General features: G+C 44.9%; 1 protein-coding gene across 9 annotated transcripts in view; it reads left to right on the forward strand.

Moving 5' to 3' along the window:
• The first annotated feature begins 5,099 nt into the window (after window positions 1-5,099).
• Mark2 (microtubule affinity regulating kinase 2) overlaps window positions 5,100-27,684 on the forward strand; it is a 69,090-nt gene continuing 46,505 nt past the window's right edge. For 2 of the 9 annotated variants that reach the window (XM_040748429.1, XM_040748439.1), the window contains exon 1: window positions 5,396-5,714. In XM_040748429.1, coding sequence (XP_040604363.1) covers window positions 5,661-5,714 — 54 coding nt within the window. In that variant the 5' untranslated portion in view covers window positions 5,396-5,660. The other 7 variants (XM_040748443.1, XM_040748453.1, XM_040748432.1 and 4 more) reach the window with 5 other exon arrangements.

Here is a 27,684-nt window from a genome sequence, read left to right on the forward strand (position 1 = left end):
CACTTGTATAGGAGCACAACCATACAAATGCTTGCATATACTACACACACACAGACACACACACAAACACACACACAACCATACAAATGCTTGCATATACTACACACACACACAACCATACAAATGCTTGCATATACTACACATACATACACATACACACACAAACACACACACAACCATACAAATGCTTGCATATACTATACACACATACACACACAACCATACAAATGCATATACTACACATACATATTTGCATACACACACAAACACACATATATACACAAACACATACAACCATACAAATGAATGCATATACCACACACACACACACACACAAAAACACAAAACCCAGAGGTCTTCTTAACTTGAAAAATTTTTTTCATAAGAATGATAGCTTTGCCAGGCAGTGGTGGTGCATGTCTTTATTCCCAGCACTCAGGAGCAGAGGCAGGCAGATCCCTGTGAGTTCAAGGCCAGCCTGAGCTACAGAGTTAATTCCAGGACAGCCAGGGCTACAAAGAGAAACCTAGTCTCAAAAAGCCAAAACAAAACAGAGAATGACAGCTTTATGTTAAATCAAACCCAAAGCTCTTCGGAGTACAGGGGTGTGTGTGACATAGGTCATTGGCTCATGAAGTAACCCTGACTTAAGCCCTCTGGAGAGTTGAGGAAAGTGTTCTAGATGAATACAGATATCCCTGGAGTTGGACTTGAAGATTATTCTGGCTTCTCCAGAGACTGGGTCAGAGTCTGTGTGGGTAGAGTGGTTTGGCAGTCTTGTGAGAGGGGAGAAGGGGAAATGACCTAGGGCAAGGTCAGGGTCTGAGTACAGAGTTGGGGGCTGGAGAGATGGGCCAGTGGTCAAGAGCACTGGCTACTCTTCCAAAGGACCCACATGGCAGCTTGCAACTGTCTGTAACTTCAGTTCTAGCAGATCTGACACCTTCATACAGACATACATGTAGGCAAAACCCCAAAGTACATTAAATAAATAAATCTTAAAAAAGGAAAAGAAGGCAGAGTTATTTAGGGTCAGTAGGAGCACCCTGAGTGTGTTTTTAGACTTGAGCAGTTTCTTCTCTCCTCCCTGCTTTTCAGACCTTGGTCCTAAAAGTGACATCTGGCAGAGGATGGGCAGTGAGACTCCCTTTGGCCACCAGAGGGCAGATCATTCTCATGTTTAAATTTGGGGTGGGGGCATGGCATGGACTGCATACCTTTTCCCACAACTCTATAGCTCTGCTTTTCTGGGATGGTGCTAGGTGGGCCATAGGGGAGCTTCCTTGACACCTGTGGATTGATTAGTCCTGGGGACCTGTTGCCTTACAAATCTGTCCAGCTCTCATCGTAATTGAACAGATCATGGCACTCAGCTTCTGGCCCTTCAATCACTACTTTCCCTATAACCTCAGGAGCTCTCTCACTTGGCTTCTTTGCATTGGGGACCTACGTTCCATCCCTCCTGTTGCGTTTAGGGGGAGGATTAGTGGGCAAGTTCTAACTTCTTTGGAACCAAGGGCCGAAGTAGCTTGAAACAAACGTCAGCCTAAGCTATTGCCTCTGCTTGGTGGGATTCTGACAGCACATCGTCATCTACAAATCCCATGCTTGAAAACTGTAATCAAGTTATAGATAAAATGACAAATACAAGCTGGGAGGTGGTGGTGCATTCCTTTAGTCCCAGCACTCAGGAGGCAGAGGCAGGCAGATCTCTGTGTCTTCGAGACCAGCCTGGTCTACACAGCTACACAGAGAAACCCTGTCTCAAAAAAAAAAAAAAAAAAAAAAAAAAAAAGACACATACAAAGGTCTCATAGTGTTTTAAATGAGTCTATGGTTCAGTGTTGAGCACAGATTGAATACTTCTGGCAGACTCCGGAGGGAAGTGAAGGTAGACTCAGGTTGCTACATGGACTTCCTGTTAAGAGTCAGGAGGGCACCAAAGTTGAAAAAGACCCCAGAGGTGTTGAATTCAGTAAATCCTTTATCAACAGGGAAAGTGATACCCAGGAAAGGAAATGGACATCTTCCAGGGGTCTGGCCCGCTTGTGCTGTTCTGAATTCAGTAAATCCATTTATCAACAGGGAAAGTGATACCCAGGAAAGGAAATGGACATCTTCCAGGGGTCTGGCCCGCTTGTGCTGTTCTGAATTCAGTAAATCCATTTATCAACAGGGAAAGTGATACCCAGGAAAGGAAATGGACATCTTCCAGGGGTCTGGCCCGCTTGTGCTGTTCTGAATTCAGTAAATCCATTTATCAACAGGGAAAGTGATACCCAGGAAAGGAAATGGACATCTTCCAGGGGTCTGGCCCGCTTGTGCTGTTCTGAATTCAGTAAATCCATTTATCAACAGGGAAAGTGATACCCAGGAAAGGAAATGGACATCTTCCAGGGGTCTGGCCCGCTTGTGCTGTTCTGAATTCAGTAAATCCTTTATCAACAGGGAAAGTGATACCCAGGAAAGGAAATGGACATCTTCCAGGGGTCTGGCCCGCTTGTGCTGTTCTGAATTCAGTAAATCCATTTATTAACAGGGAAAGTGATACCCAGGAAAGGAAATGGACATCTTCCAGGGGTCTGGCCCGCTTGTGCTGTTCTGAGGCTTTGTTGTCCCCCACTCCCTGCCAAGACATTGCACAACCCTGGCTGTCCTATGTAGACCAGGCTGACCTTGAGCCCACATAGATATTCCTGCCTCTGCCTCCCAAGTGCTGGGTTTCAAGGCATGCACGGCTGAGGAATATTTTTTAAAATTTGCTTTTAATTTTTGGGTATGAGTTCTACCTCTTTGCCTGTATACACACATACAGTGCCTGTGGAGGCCAAAGGAGGGCTGTGAGCCTCCATGGAACCGAACCCATGTCCTCTGAAAGAGCAGCAAGTGATCTAATTGCCGAGTCACCTAGCCAGCAAGTAGTTTTGGTGTTTTTGTTTTGTGTTTTCGTTTTCGCTTTATTTTGTTTTCAGACAACTTTCTCTGTGTAGTCCTGGCTCTCCTGGAATTCACTCTGAAAACCATGTAGCCTTGAACTCACAGATCCATATGTCTCTGCCTCTGCAGTGCTGGGATTAAAGGAGTGTGCCACCATCTCCAAGCTTATTTTGTTTTTGAGACAGGGGTTTACTGTGTAGCCCTGCCTGTCCTGTAATTCATCATGTAGACCAGGTTGACCTCAAAACATCTGTTCTTCTGCCTTTGTTTTTTTAGTGTCGGGATTATTTTGGTTGTCTGTCTTTTCTTTTTGATGCTAGGAATTGTCCTCAGGGCCTCATGAATGCTGTGGGTGTTAGATGGAGCTCTCCCACTATCCTACAACCCTAGGGAATCCTTATTTTCACAAGTGCCTATTCTTTTACCACAAGTTTCTTTGTCTTAGAAGGAATATTTAAAATGAAAATGAAATGGTCTTTCCTGACTTGCTTTGTAGAATTTTTTGTTTGTTTTGTCTTTTTCGAGACAGGGTTTCTCTGTATTGCTTTGGAGGCTGTCCTGGAACTCACTCTGTAGACCAGGCTGGCCTTGAATTCACAGAGATCCGCCTACCTCTGCCTCCCAAGTGCTGGGATTAAAGGCGTGTGCCCTCAACACCTGGCGCTTTGTAGACTATTTAAAAAGATAATTTGAGGCAAGGGATGATACTATACACCTGTAATCAAAGTACTTAGAGGATGGAGACAGGAGGATCAGGAGTTCAATGCAACCATTTGTTGCATATAAAGGGCAGTGTGGACTATATTATACCTGTTTCAAAAAATAAAAAACTTGACTTACATGGTGGTATACACCGTTAATCCCAGCACTTGGGAAGCAGAAACAGATAGATCTCTGAGTTCTTGGCCAACCTGGTCTACATAGTGAAACCATGTCACAAAATCTAAACCAACAGTAAAAAAAAAAAAAGTTATATGATTTAAAAAAAATATTTGGGCCGGGCAGTGGTGGCGCATGCCTGCCTTTAATCCCAGCACTCAGGAGGCAGAGGCAGGCGGATCTCTGTGAGTTCGAGGCCAGGCTGGACCGACAGCCTCCAAAACAATACAGAGAAACCCTGTCTCATAAAAACAAAAACAAAAAACAAAACTTTTGTGTGTATGGGTGTTTGCCTCTATGTAGGTCTGTGCATTTGTATGTCTAATGGAGGTCAGAAGAAGGTATCATACTACCTGGACTGGAGTTATGAACAGTTGTTAGCCACTATACAGGTGCTGGGAGAGCAACCAGTGCTCCCTCTTGACTTCTGAACCATCTCTCCAACTCGTACAAATCTATTTTAGTTACATTTTTATTTAGTGTATAGGGTAGCATGCCAGAGGACAATGTTTTAGACTTGGTTCTCTCCATTCACTATGTTGGTCCCCAGGATCAAACTCAGGTCCATCGAGTCATTTTGCCCACCCTTGTTACGTGATCCCACATCCCCCAAGATCACACACACAAGCATTTTCTCAGGACAGAGCTGTATCCTAAGGGTACATGTCTGTGTGCCTGTACATTGTCAAATTTCAAGGACCCTGACCAGATGCCTGTCCCAGGCCTTTTTGAGCAATAAGGGGACCGAATTTGAGGATATGTGATGGATATCTAGAAGCCAAGATAGTCGGAAGATGGCAGGTGTGCAAAGCAGGAGATAGGTAATAGGGTAACACATCTGGCAGTTGACAAGTGTTGACAGAAAGGTTGGTTGATAAGGTAGGTTTTAAGCGCTAAGGGACAAACATGCTGATGGGAAGTTGCGTTAAAAGCAAACAACACCAGTCACAGGAACAGCTAATAATTGTATTTTCTAAGAAGTCAAACAACAGCTACGCTTACAGGTGACCCACACCTGTTCAAGGTTTGAAAATAAACGAAAACTGACGGAAAGAAACGAAGGTAGGTTTCGGGTGTTGCCGGAAATGGCTGACTACAGCCCTCGGCTAAGCAACAGAACGGGGGCGTGGCTGGTTTTGCACACGCGGGGACTCTTCGGGTGTTTCCGGAAACTACCGAAAGCCAGCTCCAAGAGGGCGGAGAAAGGCCGGTAGGCGTGGCTGTTGGTTGGTTTTCGAGGTGTGGAGTCTCTTCGTGGATTTCCGTAAACAGAGCCGAAGCTTGGTCTTCGGAATCGAGGAGGTGCGCGCGTCCCCGGGGATTACCTTCTTCGGTAGTTTCCGGAATTCACCCATAGTCTGGGCCGAGAGGAGAAGGCTCGTCCCCCTCCCGTTCCTAGTTGTTTCGGATGTTTCCGGCTCTTGCCGGCGGAAAGAGCCGAGAGCTGGCGGTGGTGGCGGCCATGTTGGGAGCAGCAGGTCCGGCAGCGGCTGCCTGTGTGCCGGGCGCGGAGCAGTGCGGCTGAGGGCAGGGGAGGAGCGAGGCAGGCGGCCGGCTGCGGCGGCAGAGAGTAGGCGGAGCGGCGCGGCCGGGCCGAAAGGCGGCACATCCCAGCCGGGGGTCGGGGGGGGTGCGGTCCGGAGCTGCTCGGAGCCGGCGAGGCCTAGCCCGAGCGGCGCATCCCCGGGCTGGCGTGAGCGATCGCCCGGCCTCCCCGCACCCCCGGCCGGGGCCCATGCAGCGGGTGCGCCTGCTGTGAGAAGCCCCGCCCGGCTGGGCTCCAAGCCTTCCCTTTCCTCCCTCCCTTCAAGCTTCTCGGTTCCCTCCCCTGAGATACCGGCGCCATGTCCAGCGCTCGGACCCCCCTACCCACGCTGAACGAAAGGGACACTGAGCAGGTAAGGAGCCCTTAGGGCTCCCCCAATTCTGTAACTGGGCCCCTGCACCTTGCAGAGCCTCCTCCCTCTGCTCTCCTCGTGCTCCTACTGCTGTCTTCTGCAAGCCTCAGCTGTCCTGTCATCTGGCCCCGGGCTCTAGCCCCCTCTTCCGAGTCCTGACCTGGGACCCCCACCTTGTCCTGACTCAGCTGCACACTCTCTTCCAAACGCCCCTTGTCTCTCACTACCCTCCAGCGTTCTTCCGTGCTGTCTCCCTAGCTTCCCCTTCTCGTCCCTTTTCTCTCAGGGGCCTTTCTGGTCTTCCTCCACCCACGCTTAAAGCAGCCACCTTCCTGCTCCTCGAATAACACCCCGCGATTTGCGGCGGATTGTTGCCCACCTCTTCCTGCATCTCTCTAGCCTTACATCCCCTCTGCCCACAGTCCCTCGGTTTGCTCCCTTTAGAGTCCTTGCCCCGGAGTGTGTTCTCTGTCCCTATCTCTTTCCACTTACCCAGCTTTTTCTATCCTCCTTTCCTGTTCTAAATTGGGCTCTCCCTGTTGCTTGCAACCCACCAGCTCCACCCTCGTCACCTTTCCAAATTGTTCGCCTACTCTTTGCTCATCACTTTCTTTTCGGCAGGAGCTCCCTGGCTCCTGCCACTGGCATGTGTCGCTTCCGTGTTTCCCATACAGCTGTCATGCGCATAGTTTTCCCACAGGTTGCCTTTGGGGTGTCAGTCACCGCTCCCTTTAGAGTCTTTGGATAGGTCCTGTCCCGTCCCGTCCCCCGCCCCCCGGGGGGGGTTGACATTTAAGTTCCTGGTTCTCCTGTCCGAATGGTCTTCCAGATTATTCCTGGGCTGTTGGGAAAGACCGTGTTTCAACATGGCTGGATTAACATAACCTGTTGCTTAGTGTTTCGCAGACTGCATCAGCTGCATCAGTCCCTGCATTACTGCTTACTTACACTGCGGCACAAATTAGGATACTGATTGTCTCCACACCGGTGTCTGTCACTTCTCATAGTATCATAGTACCTTCCTTCTCGTTTGCTACTTCCTGTTGCTCAACCTCCCCCCATCTTTCTTACTATATGCCTCTTACTCAGTGCTGCTTTCATGTCCAGGTGGCCTCCTGCCCTCGTCACTGCGTGTTCATACCTCTCTTTTGACCAGTCCTTGCGTTCCCAGGGTGCATGCTTATGCTGCAGGTCAGCGCTGGGCTCTCCCTTTCATCCTGGCAATCACTGCTGTTTGTCACCCAAGCCTTTTCCTTTTCTGTGTCATTCTCTCACCTCTGAGCCAAGGTGTACACTTTCTATTTCTCTCCTTTGTCTCACTGTCACCTGTGTCTCTTGCTGCCTGCTTTTTGGACAGTCCCCTGCCTGTCATACGTCTCTGGGTGAATTTTAGTAAACACAAACTTGTGTGAAAAAAGGAGCGTGCATACTTTGCCTCCAGCCCCCTGGTGTTTCCCTCTGGTTCCCTGGTTTTTGTTTTAGCCAGGTAGGTTAAAGCTGCTGCTGTATTTGCTTAGCATTAACTTCTTTCTTTGAAAAGACTTCTTTTTTTTCTCTTTACTCTTCTGCCTTGTTACTTGTTATCTTCTTGCTGACTGTTACCTGGGCACTTACGAACTAAAGGGGCATCAGAACTGAGTTTTCTGCTGTCATGGTGGATCCATACTACCTATGGACTGTTTGCTTTTGAGGCAAAGCAGGGGTTGAGAGGGAGGGATGATTGATTATTTATTTCATCACTTGGCTTTGCCGCTTTTCCTGCCCCGGACACACATCTTTGGAAATTGAGGACTTGGTCTGTGTCACAGTCCCTTGCTTGCCAGTTGCATCTCTCCTGGGAAACACTTTGTAGATACTCTTTTGAGGTTGCTCTGTACATCCTTTTTCCTCTTACCTTTATTTTACTAGGTAGACCTTGCCTAACTGGAGAACTTTCCCAGATGGTTGACTATGAGCAAGAAGGAGGAGGCCTTTGAGGATTTGGGCATTTGGGGATGTGTTGGCCTGCCTGTTCCCCAGAGAGTCAGAGGCTGTGGGACATTGTGTTGGGCAGAGAGAATGACCTCTGTGGTTTCTTTGTGCTGTTTACTAATGTAAATGCATTATTGGTCTACTTGTTGTTTTTCTTGTTATGTGTGTTTAGATATGTTTCACATAGTTTTGGATCATACAGTTGTGATTTCAGGAGAGTGATAATCAGTGACCAGTTGGCATGTGAGCCACTGTGTGATAACTTAGTTGAGAGCAGAGGCCACCTTGTCACCCTACTCCTCTTTGGTTCTATTCTTCATGAACTTAGCTGTATTGAGCCAGTTCCTGGTTCTCCACTCAAACTGTCAACTTCATATTCTTCCTCCTCCAGGAAAAAGCTAAATGCACACTTATTACAGGTGCCTGACTGTTTCTTTTTGTTTCTAGTGCTGCTGGGATTTGATCAGAGCTATGCTCTTGATATCAAGAAAAAGGGCAAGAGACAGCTCCTCAAACATCCATCGTCTGTAGTGTAGACCCTACCCTTAGTCCCATTGCAAATGGTAACACCCTTGTGGAAGCTCAACCACTCCAGTAGCCTCAGTTAGGAAATAAAAAGCAAGAAATTGGTTGAGCAGGTCCCTCTCCACTGTCACCTTATTTAGATTTAAATTACTTAAGCTGGTTTTACCAGAGAACAAGTAAACTCCAGCAGACATTTCCAATCTCTTCTTGTGCCTTTTCTTTTCTCCTTTCTTTAAAATTGTGGTTGGTAAACTGTTTCCAGGAGCTCTTTGATCACATCTGAAACACACACACAGAACATGTTGAAGCATAAAAATAAACCTTATGTTGTGGGAGATTGCCTGTTTGCTGTCAACTCTGCTTCTAACAGTGGAAGTAGGAGATAAAAGAAAGCCAAGCTCTGTCTTGAAGATAATTTTGGTGACACCTGATTTTAGATGTGCATTTTCACCATAGATGGCTTCCTTTTGCAAGATTCTGTCCTGGGGCTAGTAGTTTTGGGGTTTCTTAAGTCAGAGGTAGCTTTCTGAGAGCTGCTTTTCTAAATGGCTTTGCTGGCCTGGAGGCTTGGCAGCCTTGAAAGCAATCAGCAAGATGACTGTTTGTCTTCCAGCCAGCAGCAGCCTTAATAGTCAAGTGTGGAGAAGGGTGCAACTTCCAGAGTTCACCTGCCCCTGGCTAGAGCTTTCCCTAACTCTGGGGGAAAGGACACATGGCTTCAAACTTGGAAACAAACAAGAGGGTACCTGATAGAGGGAGCCCTTTGCTACCCCTCAGTCAGATGGCATTGCTGCTCTAACCCTTCTAGAGAATGGGTGGCAGAGTATATTCTCAAGGAAGACTGATGAGGATGGCAAATCTAAGTTATAGAGCCCTGTAAAAACATATCTGAAGACTGGTGAAATGGCTTAGTGAGTAAGAGCACTTGCCAACAAGCCTGATGGCCTGAGTTGGATGGATTCCTGAGATCCATATACGTGGTGGAAGAAGTAAGTCCACTCTGGCAAGATGTCCTCTGACTTCCACACACACACATATGTGCGTGCTGGCTCATGTGCGCGCTCGCTCTCTCTCTCTCTCTCTCTCTCTCTCTCTCTCTCTCTCTCTCTCTCTCTCTCTCTCTCTCTCTCGTTTTTTGAGACAGAGTTTCTATGTATTGTGTTGGAGGCTGTCCTGGAACCCGCTCTGTAGACCAGGCCGGCCTCAAACTCAGAGATCCGCCTGCCTCTGCCTCCCAAGTGCTGGGATTAAAGGCGTGCACCATCAACGGCCGGCTTCTCTCTCTTTCACATACACTAAATAAATGTAATAATAATAATTATTTAAATGACAGCAAAAGAGTCTCTTACCCAGGCAGTTGTGGAGGCTTGGAACCCCAAGTACTCTGGAGACTGAGGCAGGAGAGTCACAAGGTCATGGTCTGTTTGAGTTGTAGGATAAATTCAAGTAGTGAGACCCTGTCTCTCAGAATCCAAAGTACAAAAAGACTGGAGATGTAGTTTAGTGGTGTAGCATTTGCCAGCATTACAAGGCTGAAGGCTCAGTCTCCATTGAGGTGGATATGAGGATGGCCTTGGGGTAAGAATTAAGCCATTCGTGTGAGATTCCAATTTCATTTTTGGCTGACACTGAACCAAATACTTCATTTTTGAGAATGTGGGATTTTGTGATTTGACCTTTGATGGTGGTGCTCCTTGATGAGGCTTCTGCCTTCTGGGTGGGGATGCTGCTGGGCCTTAGGGATACCATATGAGGGTTGTTGGAATAGTATCTCTCTGAGACAGTGACATTATATTCTTTGACTTTAAAATAACTCACTGGTGAATTACAATAATGCCTCTCCATTCCGTAGATTTGGGGAGCTAGCTAAACAGACGGTACAAGTAAGTGCTTCAGAGTTGGTCTGCTTCAGATTGAAATCAAGTTTGCACAGGAATAGCTGCATTTTTTAGACTGACCATGGCTTGGACTGGGTATCTTAAGCATACACATGTCTTAGGCAAAGTTGCTATCTGTGAGGTAGAAAGAAGTGGATAATTTTGTTTTTCTAAGAGGTTAACATAGTGAGATCTCTCAGGAGTCGGCATTTCTCTGGCTAGACTGTTTCCATTTGAACAGAACAGCATGATTCTCAGTAGGTATTTGACTAGTGCTAACCTAGGCCTTTGTGAACTGGTTCTCATGGAGCACTTAGCCACCTAACTGGCATTCTCTTCCCCCAGGAACTTCCATATATATATATGTACTATGTTTGACTTGAATGAATATTTTATGCTTATAGTGCAGTCAGGCCTCAGACTTTGCGGCACATTACTGACAAGTAGGATGGGGGCTGGGCGCTACCCTTGGCCCCATGATAGTGTCTGTGCTAAATGGACTCCCCAGCAGCACTTTGAAGCCCATTAATGGACTGGGATGTAGTAACTTCTGCAGATGGAACGGGCTGGGGGCTGGTCATCTTCCTTCTCTTAAGCTGCCTCATGAGGGTCTCTGCCAGGCCCAGACTCAGTTGCTTCCTTCTGCTTGGTTAGGTTGTGGTGGGCTCAGCTGTCTGGCCTTTATTCTGAGGGATGTGTGAGGAGGGTTTGGTTTGTTCCCTTCTAGCTATGTTGCTGATGCTGGTTTGATGCTCTCCTATCAAAGCAGAAACTCAAGAGTAATATGGAAAGGGTGGTGTTCCAACCTGGCCCTTCCTTGGAATCTCAGCAAGATGACTGACAGGATAGGTGACTGAGTTTCCTTCCCTTGGTGGGAGATTCCAGTATTTGTATGTTTTGCACTTGAAGCTTGGGTTCTCTAGGCGTTCTCCCAGCCTTCATCAAACATGATTGTGAGTCACTGAAATGTTAGCTGTGTGCTTTCCCCTTCTGTTTTAGCACAAGGAAGAATAAATCTTTACAAACCTCCTGGGGGAGGAACTCACCCTTTCCCCATGCTGGCACTGGAGGATGCAGGCTATCCCTTTTTAACCCAGCAGAGTGTCACTGCCCCACCACAGCCTATTGGGATAAGCCACTGAATACACTTTTATTTTTTTAATTAAAAAATATTATTATAGCCAGGCATAGTGGCACACACCTCCAATTCCAGAAGAGGCCAGTGAATTTTTGTGAGTTTAAGGCCAACCTGCCCTACATAGCAAGTTCTAGGACTACATAGACTCTCTCAAACAAACAAAAACAAAAATTATTAGTATTTTATTGGGGTCTTTTTTCTGATGGGTGCTTAAATTTTTAAAAAATTGTATGTGCATGTGTGTCTGCGTATTTGTCTGTGCATCACTCGCAATGCCTGGTGTCTGAAGAGGTCGGGAGAGAACACTGGATCCTCTGTGGACTGACAGTAGAGGTGGTTATAAGCCACCATGAGGTCCTCTGGAAGAGCAGCAAATACTCTTAACCCCTGAACCATCTCTTCGGTGCACTCCCCATTTTTGCTTTTTTTTTTTTTTTTTTAAACAGGGTCTTGCTATTCACTATGTATCTCTAGCTGGTGACCTAGAGCTCCAACTGCCTCTGCTAACTTCTTGAAAACTAAGGATACAACACTATGAGAAACTACATGTGTAACTTATTGAAAACTAAAGATACAATATTGTGTGAGAAACTACATGCATAACTTCTTGATCTTGAGGGCTGGGATTAAAGGAGTGTGCCACCACAACCTGGTCCCAGACTCTATTATTTATTTTTAAATTATATGTATATTTATGTTTCTTGTGTGGGGTTATGTGCAGATGCCCTTGGAGTATCAAGGCATCAGATATTTGTACCTAGAGTTGTAGGAAGGTTTTTTTGGTTTTGTTTGTTTTTGATTTTCAAGACAAGATTTTGTTGTATAGCATCAGTTGTCCTGGAACTCACTCTGTAGAACAGGCTGGCCTTGAACTCAGATCTAGCTTGCTTCTGCTTCCAGAATGCTGTGATTAAAGGCATGTGCCTCCATTGCGTGGCTACAGGCAGTTGTGTTGAGGCCCTCTAGAGGGGTAAAATGTGCTTTTATTTTAGCCTCTGAGCCATCTTTCTAGCTCCCAGTCATTGCTTTTAGACGGGATGGAACCACCAATTTTAAAACAATACCAGGAGAATCTGGGCTTGGTTTCCAGTTGTCTCTTAGAAGGAGGGGCTTCCCTGTTGCTTGCCCTGCTCAATGTCCTAGTTCGTCCTTTTGTGGGGCTAATGGACTGGATCCCTTGATCTGCATGTCTGTCTGTCTGCACGTCTGGGAGTTCATTGTTCTGTAGGTTCTTTGCACAGGTGTCTTGTGTTTGGGTTTGTACTCACTTCTACTTTTAGATATCACTTACATTTCTCATCTTCAGGATAAAACCAGCAGAAAAGGTTTCTTCTAGTGTACAAACTCATTAAATTGAGGCTTGTGAAACCAAGTGTAAGGGACAGGTTTTGGTAGGAGAGAGGTAGAGATGGGTGTTCATACTGCTTTGGGGGTTCTTGGGGACAGGTAGTTGAGGTGGACATGGAGAAAGAGGAGAGAGGTGTATTTAGTGACTGCTCCTAGCCACCCTTTTGGCCTTTTCTTTTCAATGTGAGGTAGGTGGAGCAGGAGCTGGGCTGCTCTGTAGAACCAGTCAAGCTGGTTTTACGCAGAGCCAGCCTATTTTCCCTTGTCCTCCCTGGGAAGTTGGCAACAGGGAGGTCTGCCTCCTGTAGATTGATGGAGCTGCTGAGGCGTGAGTTTGGAAGACCTCTGTAAACAACCTCCCACCCTCCGAAAGTTGCCAAATGAGCCTGGGAATTGGATCTCCTCCTCTGAAAGGGGGCTTTTTCTGCACCCTGTGCTGATCCTCAAAGCAACTGGTCTGTTTGGTGTGTACTTTCTGGAAGCTCTAAGGTACAACTTCTTTTCTTGGGCCCCCTTCCCACTCATTTGGGAAAAAGTCAGACTGGCCAGAAGGAAGGGGTTGGGGTGTGTGCTTGGATATTCTTTTGGAGTGTGGAAGGGAATTGGGAATCCTGAATCCTGGATCCTGTGATGTGGACACTAAACTCAGTGACCTCAGACCCTTTGAGTGCGGGCTTCGGAACTGCCCCAGGCTGCAGAGAGGATTAGAGGGACACAGCTTTTGGTCTTTGGCAGCATAAAAGCAGTTAGCCATTGTCCTCCCCTCTTCAAAGTACCAGTTATTTGAATGTCATAGGGAGTAGACTAATCCAGGTTCTAAGACTCAGTAGCCAGTGCTGGGAGATAGAGAGGACTGTTTTCCCAGTCTCCTCAGAAGCAGGAAATCTAAGGTATGGAACTTTGGTAATTTGATTGGGTCTGCTTGCAGACAGCTCCAACCTGTAGACTGGCTGCTTCTGTCACTGCTGTGGTGACCTGCTTGTTCTCTTGAAAGCTGTTTGCCCAGAACTCTTTTATTACTGACATCCCAATGCCGGGTGACTCCCCCTCCTCCACATTTCACACCTTTCCTCTGTGCCATCTCTGCCCACCTCTTCTCCACCGACAGCAGCATTTGCTGTCCTTGCATGCAGTGTTGGGGGTCAGTTGTGGGTTGTTGCTTGGTAGTGTTGAGCTCTCTCACTTTCTCTCTTCCCCTCCTTCCTCCCTTTTTCTTGTTAGAGATTGAACCCACGGTCTCCTGTATATTAGCCAAGCACTCTGACCTACATTCCAGCTCTCCATAGGAGTTCAAAATGACTGATTCTCTAGTCACAGGAAGTATGCTCCTTTAGCCTGCTTGGTGTAGCATAGCATTGAGGTGAGCCTCTAAAAGAATTAATACGAGATCCTAGTATGTTTTCAGATTCCATAAGTGGTTCTGCTATAATTATGAGCAGGTTTTGTAGCTAAATTCTCTGGAATCCTGGTCAGCCTCTACTGTGCCCTTAGCTTCCTTAGTCCTTCTGCCCTAGCCACTCATCTGTAAAGTGGGGGTAATGACAGGCACCTGTCTTAGCCAGGTGTGATGGTCAGCTCTTGGGAGGCCGAGGCAATAAGATTGCACGTTAAAGGCCAGCCTGTGCTATATAGCAAAATCCCATCTCAAGAAACCAAACAGCAGCTATCTTGGAGGTATGTTTGTAAGTGCTGGGCACACATAAAGTCAGTAGAAGGGTGTGTGGGACAGTACAGCAGTTGTCACTGCTGTTCTAGTTAAACAGCCGAGGACCTCACAGATAGGTGGCAGAAGGGATACATACTAGAATTTTTCTGCCATTGGTTGAAGGAATCTTATTCTTCCCAGCCTTTCCAGCCATTGATGTCCCACCAGTGCCTTTTCCACCAATTCTACTTTTTTTTTTTTTTTTTTTTTTTGGTTTTTTCCAGACAGGGTTTCTCTGTGGCTTTGGAAGTTGTCCTGGAACTCGCTTGGTAGTCCAGGCTGGTCTCGAACTCACAGAGATCCGCCTGCCTCTGCCTCCCGAGTGCTGGGACTAAAGGCGTGAGCCACCAACACCCGGCCAATTCTACTTTTTTAAATTAGCTGTCTGGCATGGCATGGAGGCACACACCTTTAATCTCAGCACTTGAGAAGTGGAGACAGGTACATCTCTGAGAGTTCAAGGCCTGGTCTATAGAGTAAGTTCTAATACAGTCAGGACTACATAGAGAAATCCTGTCTCAAAAAACCAAAAAGACCAAAATTAGCTGTCTGAAAGAAATAGAGTGCTGTTAGATGGCTTCATGTGCTCAGGGCAGAGGATGGTTTCTAATCTCCTGGAACTGGATTCACAGGTTTGTGAGCACCTTATGTGGGTGCCAGGAACTGAATTCAGGCCCCTTGAAAGAGCAACTACTACTTGTTTAGATTGATTAATTAATTAATTTTAACTATGTTGCCCCTGACTGGCAGGAGACTTGCTATGCAGACTAGGCTGGCCTTAACTCAGATGTGTCTGCTTCTGTCTCCCTAGTGCTAGGATCAAAGTCATGTACTACCATGCCTGTCCCACTTTGTGTGCTTTTGAACCCACTTTAAGAGAAAAAAGAGGCCTAGGCATAGTGGCATGTGATGATAATCCCTACACCTGGGGAGGCTGAGGGATTGCTGAGTTTGAGGTCAGCCTGGAGTAAATGGGCAAAAAGATGGGGCTGGGGGTCTCTCTCTACAAAGAAGTTCAAACTGGCTTTAAGCATGTGATCCTCTAGTGTCAGCTTTCCAAGTGCTGGGATATTGATTTCCCCCATGCCCTGCAGCTCTTTCTTCCTCTTCTCCCCTCTTTATTTATTTTTTTGAGTCAAGGTTTTGTGGGCAGAGTCTCTGTGTAACCACATTGGCTGTCCTGGAACTCTCTGTAGACCAGACTGGCCTCAAACTCACAGATCTACCTGCCTCTGCTGCCCAAGTGCTGGAATTGAAGGTGTGTGTCACCACATTCTGGCTCCCTCTTTTTTTCTTTAAGCTTCAATAGTAGGCAATTTTGATTAAAGGAAGAAGACACTACCAAATGCCTGTCCATATTTCTGTGTGGTGGTGAATGTAGAGGCTTATTAATGACTGGAAGGCCAACCCAAAGTTACCAGGTCATAGATTTTATAAGAATTGGGATCCCATCAGGTGGTGGTGGTGCACATCTTTAGTCCCAGCACTTGAGAGTCAGAAGCAGGCTGATCTCTGTGAGTTTGAGGCCAGCCTGGTCTACAGTAGGAACAAGTTCCAGTACAGAGAAACCCTGTCTTGAAAAACAAAGAAGCAACAACAACAAAAAAGAATTGGGATCCCAGTGTTAAAGCGAGTAGTGTGTTCTGTCTGTGTGCACCCCCCCCCCCCCCCCAAAGGTCTAACCCTCCATGCAGGGCTTTCTTTCTCCACTGTCCCTGTCCTGTCCCTGTGCACTGAGTGTTGACGCTTTGGTTACTAGAGAAAGCTCTTTGTTTTCTTACAATGGGACTTGGAAAGCAATTGAGGGGAGATTCTTGTTACCTTTTCTTTCAAATGCATGAGGGGGCACAGCCTCTCTCAGCTGCCCCTGAGCTTGTAGACTCCGAATCTTAGACTGAGATTGTGGTTTCATTGGTTTCTTGTGTATCTTAGTTTCTTGGTGTCTCTGGAGCCTGATAGGCGAGTTGCTGGGATTTTTCACTGCAGCCAAGGCCAGGAAAGAAGGTAACAGCATCCCTTCAGAGATTGCGTTGGGCAGTTCTTCTGTCTGTATATTTCCTCTTCCTTCTCATCCTCTACCAACTTGTCACATTCTTATTTATTTAACTCTTTGGTGTATTTGAACTGTCTCCTTTATTCTGTCCATCCATGTTCCTGTGTTTTTGTCTCGTTTTCCCACTCTTCTTTACCTATTTAGGTCTCTCTTTTTTTTTTTTTTTTTTTTTTTTTTTTTGGTTTTTATGAGTCAGGGTTTCTCTGTATTGTTTTGGAGGCTGTCGGTCCAGCCTGGCCTCGAACTCACAGAGATCCGCCTGCCTCTGCCTCCCCAGTGCTGGGATTAAAGGCGTGCGCCACCACCGCCCAGCTACCTATTTGCGTCTCTTAAATGCTTTTTTTCCTTCCTTTTGGGATACAGATCTTGCTATAGACTCAAGTTGTCTTTGAACACAAGATCCTTGGCCTAAGCCACTTAGTATAGGATTATAGAGGTGCGCCATTTCTCTTGGAGGAGAGAGTACTGTTGGCATGTGAGTACATAGGTGTGTGTAATTTTATTTTTATTTTATGTGTATGGGTATTTGCCTGCATGTATGGCCCAACTACATGTTTGTCTGGTGTCCTCAGAGGCCAGAAGAGGCTTTGGATCCCCTGGGACTAGTTACAGATGTTTCTGAGCTGCTGGAAATTGAACCTATGTAGTTGGAGGTTTCTTATCCCACATGCCAGTTCTGAAATAGCCACTTATGGCTTAATTTTATAATTGTTTGCTCAATGGCTCAGGTATATTAACTGACTAGCTCTCACAATTAAATTAACCCATTTTTACTAGTCTGTGTATCGCCACATGGCCATGGCTTTACCAGTAATGCTCTGTCATCTTACTCCTTCGTCTCCCTGACTCTGCCTTCTTTCTCTCCTGAACCTGTTTCGATTTCCTTCCTAGCTATATTCTGCCTGACCATTGGCCAAAACAGCTTTATTCATCAGCCAATAAAAGCAACACATTCGCAGCATACAGAAGGACATCTCACATCAAACCTGAGTCCTCTGGAAGAGCAATCAGTGTTCTTAACCACTGGTCAATCAGTCTCTCCAACCCTTTCACCATGGTTTTGGGGATCAAACTCAGCTTGCCAGTTTTGGTGGAGAATACCTCTCTCCCCATTGAGCCATCTCACTAACTCAGGAGAGAGATTTTGATAGTCATAGAATCCCAGACCCACCCACTCCTGTCTTCTGTCTATTGCTTTGATTTCTATACAGTTAAAGGATTGCTGAGTACGGTTCTCAGTATTGGGATTGCACCCAAGTCCTTGAGCATGTGGAACACATACTTAACAGTGAGCCACATGCCTAGCTCTGGATTTGCTGCTCTAAGAAACAAGTCCTTGCTGGACATTATAGCACACACCTGTAATGCCAACACTTAGAGGCTGAGGTAGGGGGATTGTGGGTTACATAGCAAAACCTGTCTGTCAAAAAAAAAAAAAAAAAAAAGGACGGTGGGGAGAAAGAAAGCCAGGCATTGGTGAGAAGATTCAGGCATTATGCTGGCTGCCCCTGTCACCTGACAGAATGTACTCAGGCAGCACCCCGCCAGTCCAGGTGCAAAGGGTCCTATTAAAGAAAGAAAGGCCCCTACCCATTTACAGGTTCTTCTCTTTGCTCCATCTTCTCTCTCCCCACTCCTCTCTTTCCTACTCGTTCTCACTGTTCCCCTGGGGCAGACAGGACTTTCCTGTCTCCCTCTTCTGTCCTCTGTCTCTGTCTCTGTGTCTCTTTACCTCTTTTCTCTTTCCTTCCCTCCCCCCTCCCCTTTCTAATAAAACTTCTCACTTAAGCTCTGTCTGCCTGGCATGTTTGTCCTTTGCCTCAGTCAACCTCGCTGGCCATGGAATCTGCCAAGGACCCCCAGGACTTATAACAATTGGTAGTGTACATCTATAATCCCAGCACGTGGGAGGCTCATGCAGAGGACTGGGATTTTAAGATCAGTTTGGGACTATATCAAGAGATCCTATTTCACAAAAGAAAATAATGACAAATAAATACAATGAAAAAGAAAAACAAGTTCTTTTGTATGCCTTTGGAGCTCCCTTCCTTAGCAAAGTCAGGCTTGTGGACCTGACAACTTTAGGGACTGAATCTTGGTTTCCTTGGTGACAAAGTCCTAAGCCAGTTCTGAGCTTTTCCCTCTGACCTATCAGGAATGCTGTGTTTACATAGACCCTGTGTTTGTTTTTTAATTTTGTTAATCTTGTATAATACAATGTTGAGTTTGGTTTTCCTTGTGGTTTGGAAGTCCTGGATGTTACCTAGATCCCTTCAGGTCAAAATTACTTTTATTATAGCACAGTATTTGCATTTTGTTTTGTTTTGTTGTTTTTGTTTTTTCTATGTAGCTCTGGCTGTCCTAGAACTTACTCTATATGTAGACTAGGCTGGCTTTGAACTCACAGAGATCCACCTGCCTCTGCCTCCAGAGTCTAGTATTAAAAGTGTGAGCCATTCCCCCTATCCCTGACACCTCCACCCCCGTTGGCATTTTTAAATTTTTCTTTTAATGTGTGTGTGTGTGTGTGTAGATGTGTGCCATGAACAAGGGCTGAGACCAGTGAACACTAGATACCTTACTCCCTTTAGACGTTGTCTCTTTTTTTTTTTTTTTTTTTTTTTTGGTTTTTCAAGACAGGGTTTCTCTGTATTGTTTTGGAGGCTGTCCTGGAACTCACTCTGTAGGCCAAGCTGGCCTCAAACTCACAGAGATCTGCCTGCCTCTGCCTCCCGAGTGCTGGGATTAAAGGCGTGCGCCACCAACGCCCGGCTTAGACGTTGTCTCTTAATTGAAGCCCGATGTTTTGGCTAGGTTGGCTGGCCAGCAGACTCTTGGGATCTACATGTCTCTGTACCCTGTAATAGTTGGGTTATAAACAGGTAGCTATGTCTGATTTTTACATGGGTGCTGGGGATCTAAACGCAGGTCCCAAGACAAGTGGTCTTACCCACTGAGCAGACCCCAGCTCCTGAGTTCTTCATCCTCATCTCCTCACTAGTGTGCAGTGGTGTCTTCCAAGGGCTGAATGATGCATGATGACTCCACACTGATGGTTCATGAGAGGTAAAGTTCTGTATTCTTGTGTTTCAAGAACTTTTAAAAGAGTAGTTTCAGATATAAATATGGAGTTTTCAGTAATGAACTCAATTTGTTCTTGGAACTTCAGTTGTTTCCTTACTAGTCCTGTTTAGTTATACTTTCTGTCGTTTATGAACCTCACTATTGCCTAGTAAGTCATTATTTTGGAATCTCTATATTTTCTTGACACTTGAGGAAACAACAAGTAAATATAATTTGTGAAACTTACTTGTAAAGACATTTGGAAAAGCTTCTAATTTAGACATTTTACTTTCTAATTTATTTTAGCATTTCATTCAACTTTGTCCTAAAGTAGAAGAAAATTTATGTTTCTCCTATACTTAAGGATCAATTGTTGGCTCAAAAAAAAAAATTAGGGCCAGTGAGATGGGCACAAACCCTTGTCATTAATATACCTGACAAGCTGAAAGCGATCCCTTCCAGGACCCACATGACGGAAGGAGAGAACCAAATCTAGAAAGTTGCTCTCTGACTACTAGTTCATGGTATGCGTTCCTCCCTCCTGAATAAATAAAAATGAAGTTAGAATACTTGCTGATTTGACCCATCCATGTAACTCCTATTTAAAGATATTGAGAAAGAAAAAAATATTCAGGAGCAGGGTAAGTAGCTGAGTTGGTAGAATGTCTGCCTAGCATGCATAAAGCCCTGGGTTTGATTCCCAGCACTCTCTAAAGCAGACAGGGGTGGGTTATGCCTGTAATCTCAGCTCTTGGAAGATGGAGGCAAGAGGTTCAAAAGTTCATTCATCCTTGGCTATAGAGTCAGTGGGAGGCCAGCCTGAGATGCACGGGGCCTTTTCTCAACACAAAGAACTGCTATAAGAAGAAATGATAATGAAAGCTGTCTTGTCAGCTTTGTAGGCTTTCATAGTGTATTTTATGCAATAGAATGTTTTAGTATAGTATTATGGTGCCAGTTAACCTGCGGTGTTGTAGCAAGATCAGTCCTTCAGAGTTTAAATTAAGAGATTGAATAGTAACTCTATATTCTGTAAGCTTTAAAAGCCAAACTCTTCAGCTTTTCAAAGAAGAAATGAAATGTCCTGGGTGTGGTGGTGCCCTCCTCTGAACACAGCACTTAGGAAGTAGAGGCAGGCAGATCTCTTGAGTTTGAGGCCAACCTGCTTGCAGAGAGAGGTATTGGGCAGCCAGGGCTACACAGAGAAACCCTGTCTCAAAAAAGAAAAAAAAAAAAACAAAAACAAACAAAAAGACAAAACCAAAGGGTGGGGGTTGCTGAAACGTGGTATGGTATAAAATAAGTGACCACCTTGCTTTGAGTGGAGAGACCCCCTCCATTAATCAGTCTTACATAGCTGACCCATCTAGAATAGATGAAAAGCCAGTAGATTTCAAGGCAGTGTTGCTTCTGGTGTTACTGGAATTTGGCAAGAGTTATCTGCACACACAAAAACCAGGTTAATGTCTTACAGAATTATGTGCACATGAGTATCCTTGGAGGCTAGAAAGATCTCTTTTGGAGCTAGAGTCACAGGTGGTTGTGAGCCACCCTGCCTGGATTCTGGGAACAGAACTTACATCCTGTGACTGAGTTCTGTGTAGCTTCTTTGCGGAATTATTCTTTCATCTAAGGAAGCAAATGTCCAGAGTGCTCAGGGAGCTGCATCAGCACTACCAGTTGTCACAGAGTAGCAGCAGACACAGCAGTGCTACACATTTGAAGGGTGAATAACTTTGTCATTGTTTTGTTTTTTGAGACAGGGTCTTACCATGTAATCCTGGCTGACCTGGGGTTCACTATGTAGACCAGGCTGGCCTTGAACTAAAAGATCCACCTTCCTCTGCCACTCTGGTGCTGGGATTAAAGGTGTGCACCGCCACAACTAGCACATGAATGACTTTTTGGATCTCATATAAGTTACCTGGAACAGCTTCATCTCCATCCACACTGGTGGTATCGGCGCTGTGGCAGGGAAGACAGGCCTCAAGGTGGTAGCACCAGACTGCCCACAGCCAGGGCCTTCATTTCAGCCACAGTTTCAGCAGGAGGAAAGTTTGCATAGGAGAGTGACCTGGATGCAGAGTTGACAAGTGATTTTCATTAACCCTTTGACACTTTAATCCCACACCTTTAACCCCAGCACTCAAGAAGCAGAAGCAGGTAGGTCTCTGTAGTTCCAGGCGGCCTGGTCTACATAGCAAGTTCCAGGACAGCCAGCTTACAATTGCTGTAGCTCCCTCCCACCTCCAGGGGATCCTACATCTCTGGCCTCCTCTGGCAGCTGCATTCATATACACATACCCCTCCCTATACAGGCATACACAAATACATATAATTAAAAATAGTTTAAAAGTTGTTGAAAATGTGTATTTTAATGGATAGATATAAGACACTGAATAAAAATGTGTGTATTGGCTGGGTGTGGTAGTGCATGCATGTGGGAGGTTAAGACAAGAGGATGGCCGTGAAGGCCAGGCTGGGCCATAGCAAGACCCTGTCTCAAATAATATGGGTATTTATAGGGTAGAGTGTATTTTATCACATCTATCTTATGTAATAATGATCTGCTCGGGGTATTTTTGGTTGTCTAACTCAACCAAACCTTGTCTCTAAAAACCAATAATAACAAGTCTCATATTTTTGGTGATGAAATGCAAAATATTCATAAAGCATTACTGTTATATGTCTTATTGTAATGGAAAGACACACGTGTGATGGAGCTAAATCAGCTACATGGCCATTTTAACTTGAAGTAACAATTTATGTACAGACAGACTAGTTATTCACACTTGAAAATTCAATCTACATTTTCTTAGAAATGAACAAAATGAGCTTGTCAAATTTTCAAACAAAGTAAAATTTGGGATGCAGCATTGGTTATCTGACTGTTGCCTCAGTACCACACTATTTAGATAATCAGTGGATACAAGCAGGTTTGGCTTGTGGAGACTGGGTATACCTTCCCACTTCCCTGGCCTGGGCTGATCCATCTCCTGCTGTTGCAGCCCCAGCAGAGACTGAAGCCAAGGAGGAGTCAGATGAGGGTGTGGGGTTTGGTCTCTTTGACAAATCCCATCAAAACAGCCAACCCAGCTAGCTCGATTTGAAAAATATGGAAATAAAGGCTTACTTCTTTAAAAAAAAAATGGAGCCTGGGGTGCTACAGAGATGACTCAGCAGCTATGGACCCTTGTACTTCCTGAGTTAGGTTCGGAGTACGCATACTAGCCAGCTCACAGCCACCTGTAACTCCACCCCTGGGGATCCTTGTCCTCTAAGGACACTTGTGGCACACACACACACACACACACATAAACAAAAGGCAATTTTTTTCTAATTTATATTTCCATCTTTCAAGACAGGTTTTTTCTGTGCTGTCCTAGAACTCTTCTGTAGACCAGGCTGGCTTCAAACTCAGAGAGAGTTGCCTGTCTCTGCCTCCTGAGCATTGGAAACAAAGGTGTGTGCCATCACCATCTGATTAAAGGCAAATCTTTAAAAAAAAAAAAAGTCTTGGTGGTAATACATGCCTTTCATCCCCAGTCCTAAGGAAGCAGAGAAAAATGAATAGCTCTGAGATGGAGGCCAGCCTAGTCTACAAAGTGAATTTCAGGCTAGCCAAAGCTACATAGTGAGACCTCACCACATACAGAGCAAAAATCAATTTTGGAAAATTTTATCTGTCAGACTTTTTTGGTGAGATCAATGATAAAGTTAACGTTATTTATTGTTAAAACCATTAGCATTTGGAAATTGTACACAATTCAGTATAATAATATTTTCTAAATTACCAGTGTGTAAACAAAGTGCAGGGTGCAGGATAACATGACTTCTCCCCCTCCTCCACTTTTTCCAATATACGGTTTTTCTGTGTAGCACTGGCTGTCCTGGAACTCAGTTTGTAGACCAGACTGGCCTAGAACTCAGAGATCCATCTGCCTCTACCTCCTAGTTGCTGAGACTAAAGGCATGCACCCCCACATCCAGCTGATAACATGACTTTTAACTTAGATGCGTACAAAAGTTTCATTGATACCGTTTTGGAGTCTATATTGTGTTTGTGGGGGTTGTGCATGAGTGCATGTGTGTGTCCACCTGCTTCTTCTCTAGCAGGGGTGGAGTGGGTGGGGCAGGATATGGAGGCTCCAGGCATGAACTCAGGATCAGGGCCGGTGACAACCATTGTAGCTGGTGAGCCATCTCACTGGCCATGACTAGCCTTTAAAGTTCTCAATCAGCGAGTTTTAGTCTAGTCAAAGAAGAAAATACCAGTATTTGGAAAGCTGCTGAATTCTTGTTTCCCATCTGCGTGCCTATATGAAACAGGATTTCTTTGCACATTTCATAAACATTTTGAAACATTGAATGCAGAAATATATATAAGAGGTCACCTGTCTGTAATGAAGCCAGATGTATTAAGGGCAGTTTTTTTTGTTTTTTTTGTTTTTGTTTTTGAAATATGAAGATGGCTTTATTATTTCTTCCTTTTTTCCTTTTATTTAAATTAGAAACAATCTTATTTTATATATCAATCCCAGTTCCCTCTCCTCCCATTCTCCCGTACCCCCAACGGCCCTCATCTCATCTCTCTTCTGCTCCATAGAAAGGGTGAGGCCTTCTATGGGGGATCATCAAAGTCTGATAATTTGGGGCAGGGCCTAGGCCCTCCCTAAGGGCAGTTGTTTTTTTTGTTTGTTTGTTTGTTTTTGGGGGGTGTTTTTTTGAGACGGGGTTTCTCTGTGGTTTTGGAGGCTGTCCTGGAACTAGCTCTTGTAGACCAGGCTGGCCTCAAACTCAAGAGATCCACCTGTCTCTGCCTCCCTAGTGTTGGGATTAAAGGTGTACCGTAGTATGTCAGGCTAATTTAAAACAACTTTGAAGATATCCCCCCCTCCCCTTAGAGTTTCTCTGTAGCCCTTGACTGTCCTGGAACTAACTCTGTAGACCAGGCTGACTTCATACTCAGAGATTTAGCTGCCTCTGCCTTCTGAGTGCTGGGATTAAAGGCATGGGATGTCACCAGCTAAAAATTTTTTAAAATGTGTATTTTAATGGATAAATATAGGATTGCCATGAAGGCCAGGCTGGGCCATAGCAAGACCCTGACTCCAAAATAATATGGGTATTTATAGGGTAGAATGTATTTTATCATGTCTATCTTATGTAATGATCTGCTCAGGGTATTTTTGGTTGTCCAACTCAAACATTTGTCGTTTCTCTGTGATAGGAACATTCAACTCCTCCTAGCCATTTGATTTATAGGATTCAATATTAATCACCCTTCTGTGTCACAAAGTATCAGAACTTAGTCTTCCTGTCTGTCTTTTATTTGTTATAATCAGCTCCCACCCCACCCTCCCCTATGCTGTTGCAAAAGTTTTGGTTTGGGCCTTTTTTGGTACTGGGGATTGAATCCAGAACTTTGCACATGCTAGAGAAACACTTTACCACTGAGCTACACCAGCCTTGTCTGTGTTGTTTTGGTTGTATGTCAGTCCCTCAAGTACACTTCCTGTGGAATAAATTCAGTTGGCATTTAGAAAATATATTTTTATTAAAAATAAATCATCTCAGCCGGGCGGTAGTGGCGCATGCCTTTAATCCCAGCACTCGGGAGGCAGAGGCAGGCGGATCTCTGTGAGTTCGAGGCTGGGCTGGACTGATAGCCTCCAAAACAATACAGAGAAACCCTGTCTCGTAAAAACCAAAAATAAATAAATAAATCATCTCAGCTGGGTATGGTGGCACACACCTTTAATTCCAGCCTAGGGGAGGCAGAAGCAGGCAGATCTCTGTGAGTTCAAGGCCAGCCTGGTCTACAGATCAAATTCCACGGCAGCCAAGATTACACATTTCTGTTTTGGGGGGAAAATTATGTATGTGGGTGTTTTTGTCTGAATAATGTTAATATACCATGTCTTGTCTCTATAAAGGCCAGAAGGTGGTGCCTGGTCCTGTGGGGCTGTAGTTAAAGATGGTTTTGAGTTAATATGTAGGTGCTGCTAATTGAATCTGGGTCCTTTGGGAGAGAAGGCAGTGATTTTCAGCTCCTGAGCCATCTCTCCAGCTCCTGTTTTGATTTTTGATTTTTTTTTTTTTTAGACAGGGTTTCTCTCTGTAGCCCTGGGTGTCCTGGAACTCACTTTGTAGGCCAGGTTTGCCTTGAAGTTGAAGATCCTCCTGCCTCTGACTCCTAAGTGCTGGGATTAAAGCAATGTGCCCACCACCATCTGACTTGATAATTTTCTTACTTAGTTCTGTGTCATTCTATGTTATATAAGTATGATTTCTAGAATTTTTTATCATCTGAAATTGAGTCGCTCTATTAAACTAATAGTAACTCCCCATTCTAGCTCTTTCAGCCCTGGCAACCCCTGTTTCTCTTTTATCCTAGTGAATTCTAAATTCTTTATGTAAGTGGGATCATCCATTTGTCCTGTGTCTGCCTGATTTCAAAATGTAGTAATTGCAGGGTTCTTTCATGTTGAAGCTTTAGTTTTAATCAGTTAGTGGTGCTGGAGAGATGGCCTAGAACACTTGTTGCTCTTGCAGAGGACCTGGGTTTCATTCCCAGCACCCATGTGCTGCTCACAGCCGCCCATAACTCTAGTTCCCCATGATCCAACTCCCCTTTTTTTGCTGCCTCTGGCACCAGGCATGCATGTGCTCTCTATACATACATATAAAATAAATCTTAGATAATAAGAAAGGCCAGTTAGTTCACCTGGGTTTAGTATGTTGAAAACACTGTTACTGGCCAGGTGTGGTATGCACACCTTTAGTCACAGCACTCTGGGAAGTAGAGACTGGCAAATCTCTTGAGTTGGAGGCCAGCCTGGTCTACATAATGAGTTCTAGGCCAGACAGGGCCTGTCTCAATAAATAAATAAATAAATAAATAAATAAATAAATAAATAAAGAGAGAAAAGGAAAATATGGTAACTTTTCATAAGAAATGTAATCTATGATTGTATTAAGGTTAGTGAACCTACTTTAAATGAATCACAGTTTAACATTTTCTCTGTTTTACTTTTGCTTTCTTGTGCATGTCCATCAATCCCAGGGCTTTGTGTATGCTAAGCAAGTAGTGCTCTTTCATTGAGCTATATCCAAGGCCTGTTTTAATTTTAATGCTACTAATAGGAAGAGCTGTAGCAACATGAACAAAAATGTCATGAGTACTGCAGTGTGAAGGGAAGAGTTTGGGGTTGAAGGAGTGCAAAGAGTCCCAGACAGAAGTGTGAGACCCATTTTGTAGGTAAATAACCAAATACCAGCTTAATCAGCACTGTCCTTGATTGGTTGGTGATTTGCTATGACCTCATTGTGAGCCTTTGTTTTGTGATTCCTGAGTCCTGACCTGCCCTCAGGAAGGCACTTGCCGCCTGGATTTGTAGTCATTCTAGCTGAGGAAGTCAGTTCTCAGTGACCTAGAGGACTTTGTTTAAAGTTGGCTCATTTTCTCCTTTGAATGCGTAACATTGGCCTTTTAAAAATTCCATTAAAAAGAACATTTGGCTTACTTGAATTTCATTATAACAGGTTTTTTAAAAGTTTATATGTTGGCTATTGGTCAGTTCCCTATTTGAAAACTGCAAAGCTTGCATTGCAGCCTTTCATCCTTGAAGAGCCTTGTTGCCCAAGATGTCTGGAGCCTGGCAGTGTCAGGCCTAGACCCCATACCAAGCTGTTTGTTCCATTTCTGGCTGCAGTGTCTGTATACTGGTGTCTTTTTCTTCCATTCTTTACTCTCTTCAGCCTCCCTCCCTTGCTCCCTTCTTTTCTTGGGAGTAGGAGGGGGTAGGATTGGATCCATGCTGAGCTATACCCCCAGCTAACCTTTGTTTCTTTGTAGCTCTAGCTAGTCTGAAACTCACTGTGTAGACCAAGCTCCCAAATGCTGGGATTAGCTTCAGTATAACTAACAACTGTTTCTTTGTGTTATTTTTGTTTTGTTTGTTTGGGTATTTTGTTTGCTTGTTTGTTTTTTGAGACATGGTCTCTCTCCATAGCCCTGGCTATACTGGAACTTGGTATGTATGTAAACCAGATTGGCCAAGAATTTGCAGAGATCCGATCCACCTGCCTCAGTCTCCTGAGTGATCAGATTAAAGGCCTGAGCCACCACTACCCAGCCAAGCAAATCTTTTTAAACTAATACCATTTATGTTGAATCGTATCTTGTTGGAATAATTTTAAATTATATTTATTTATGGTGCATACATGTGGGAATCAGAGGCCAGCTTGCAGGAGGAAGTCCTCTCCTTCCACCATGTGCAAGGGACCTG

Source organism: Mesocricetus auratus, unplaced genomic scaffold, assembly GCF_017639785.1.
Source record: "Mesocricetus auratus isolate SY011 unplaced genomic scaffold, BCM_Maur_2.0 Super-Scaffold_4256, whole genome shotgun sequence".
Classification (NCBI taxonomy): Eukaryota; Metazoa; Chordata; class Mammalia; order Rodentia; family Cricetidae; genus Mesocricetus; species Mesocricetus auratus.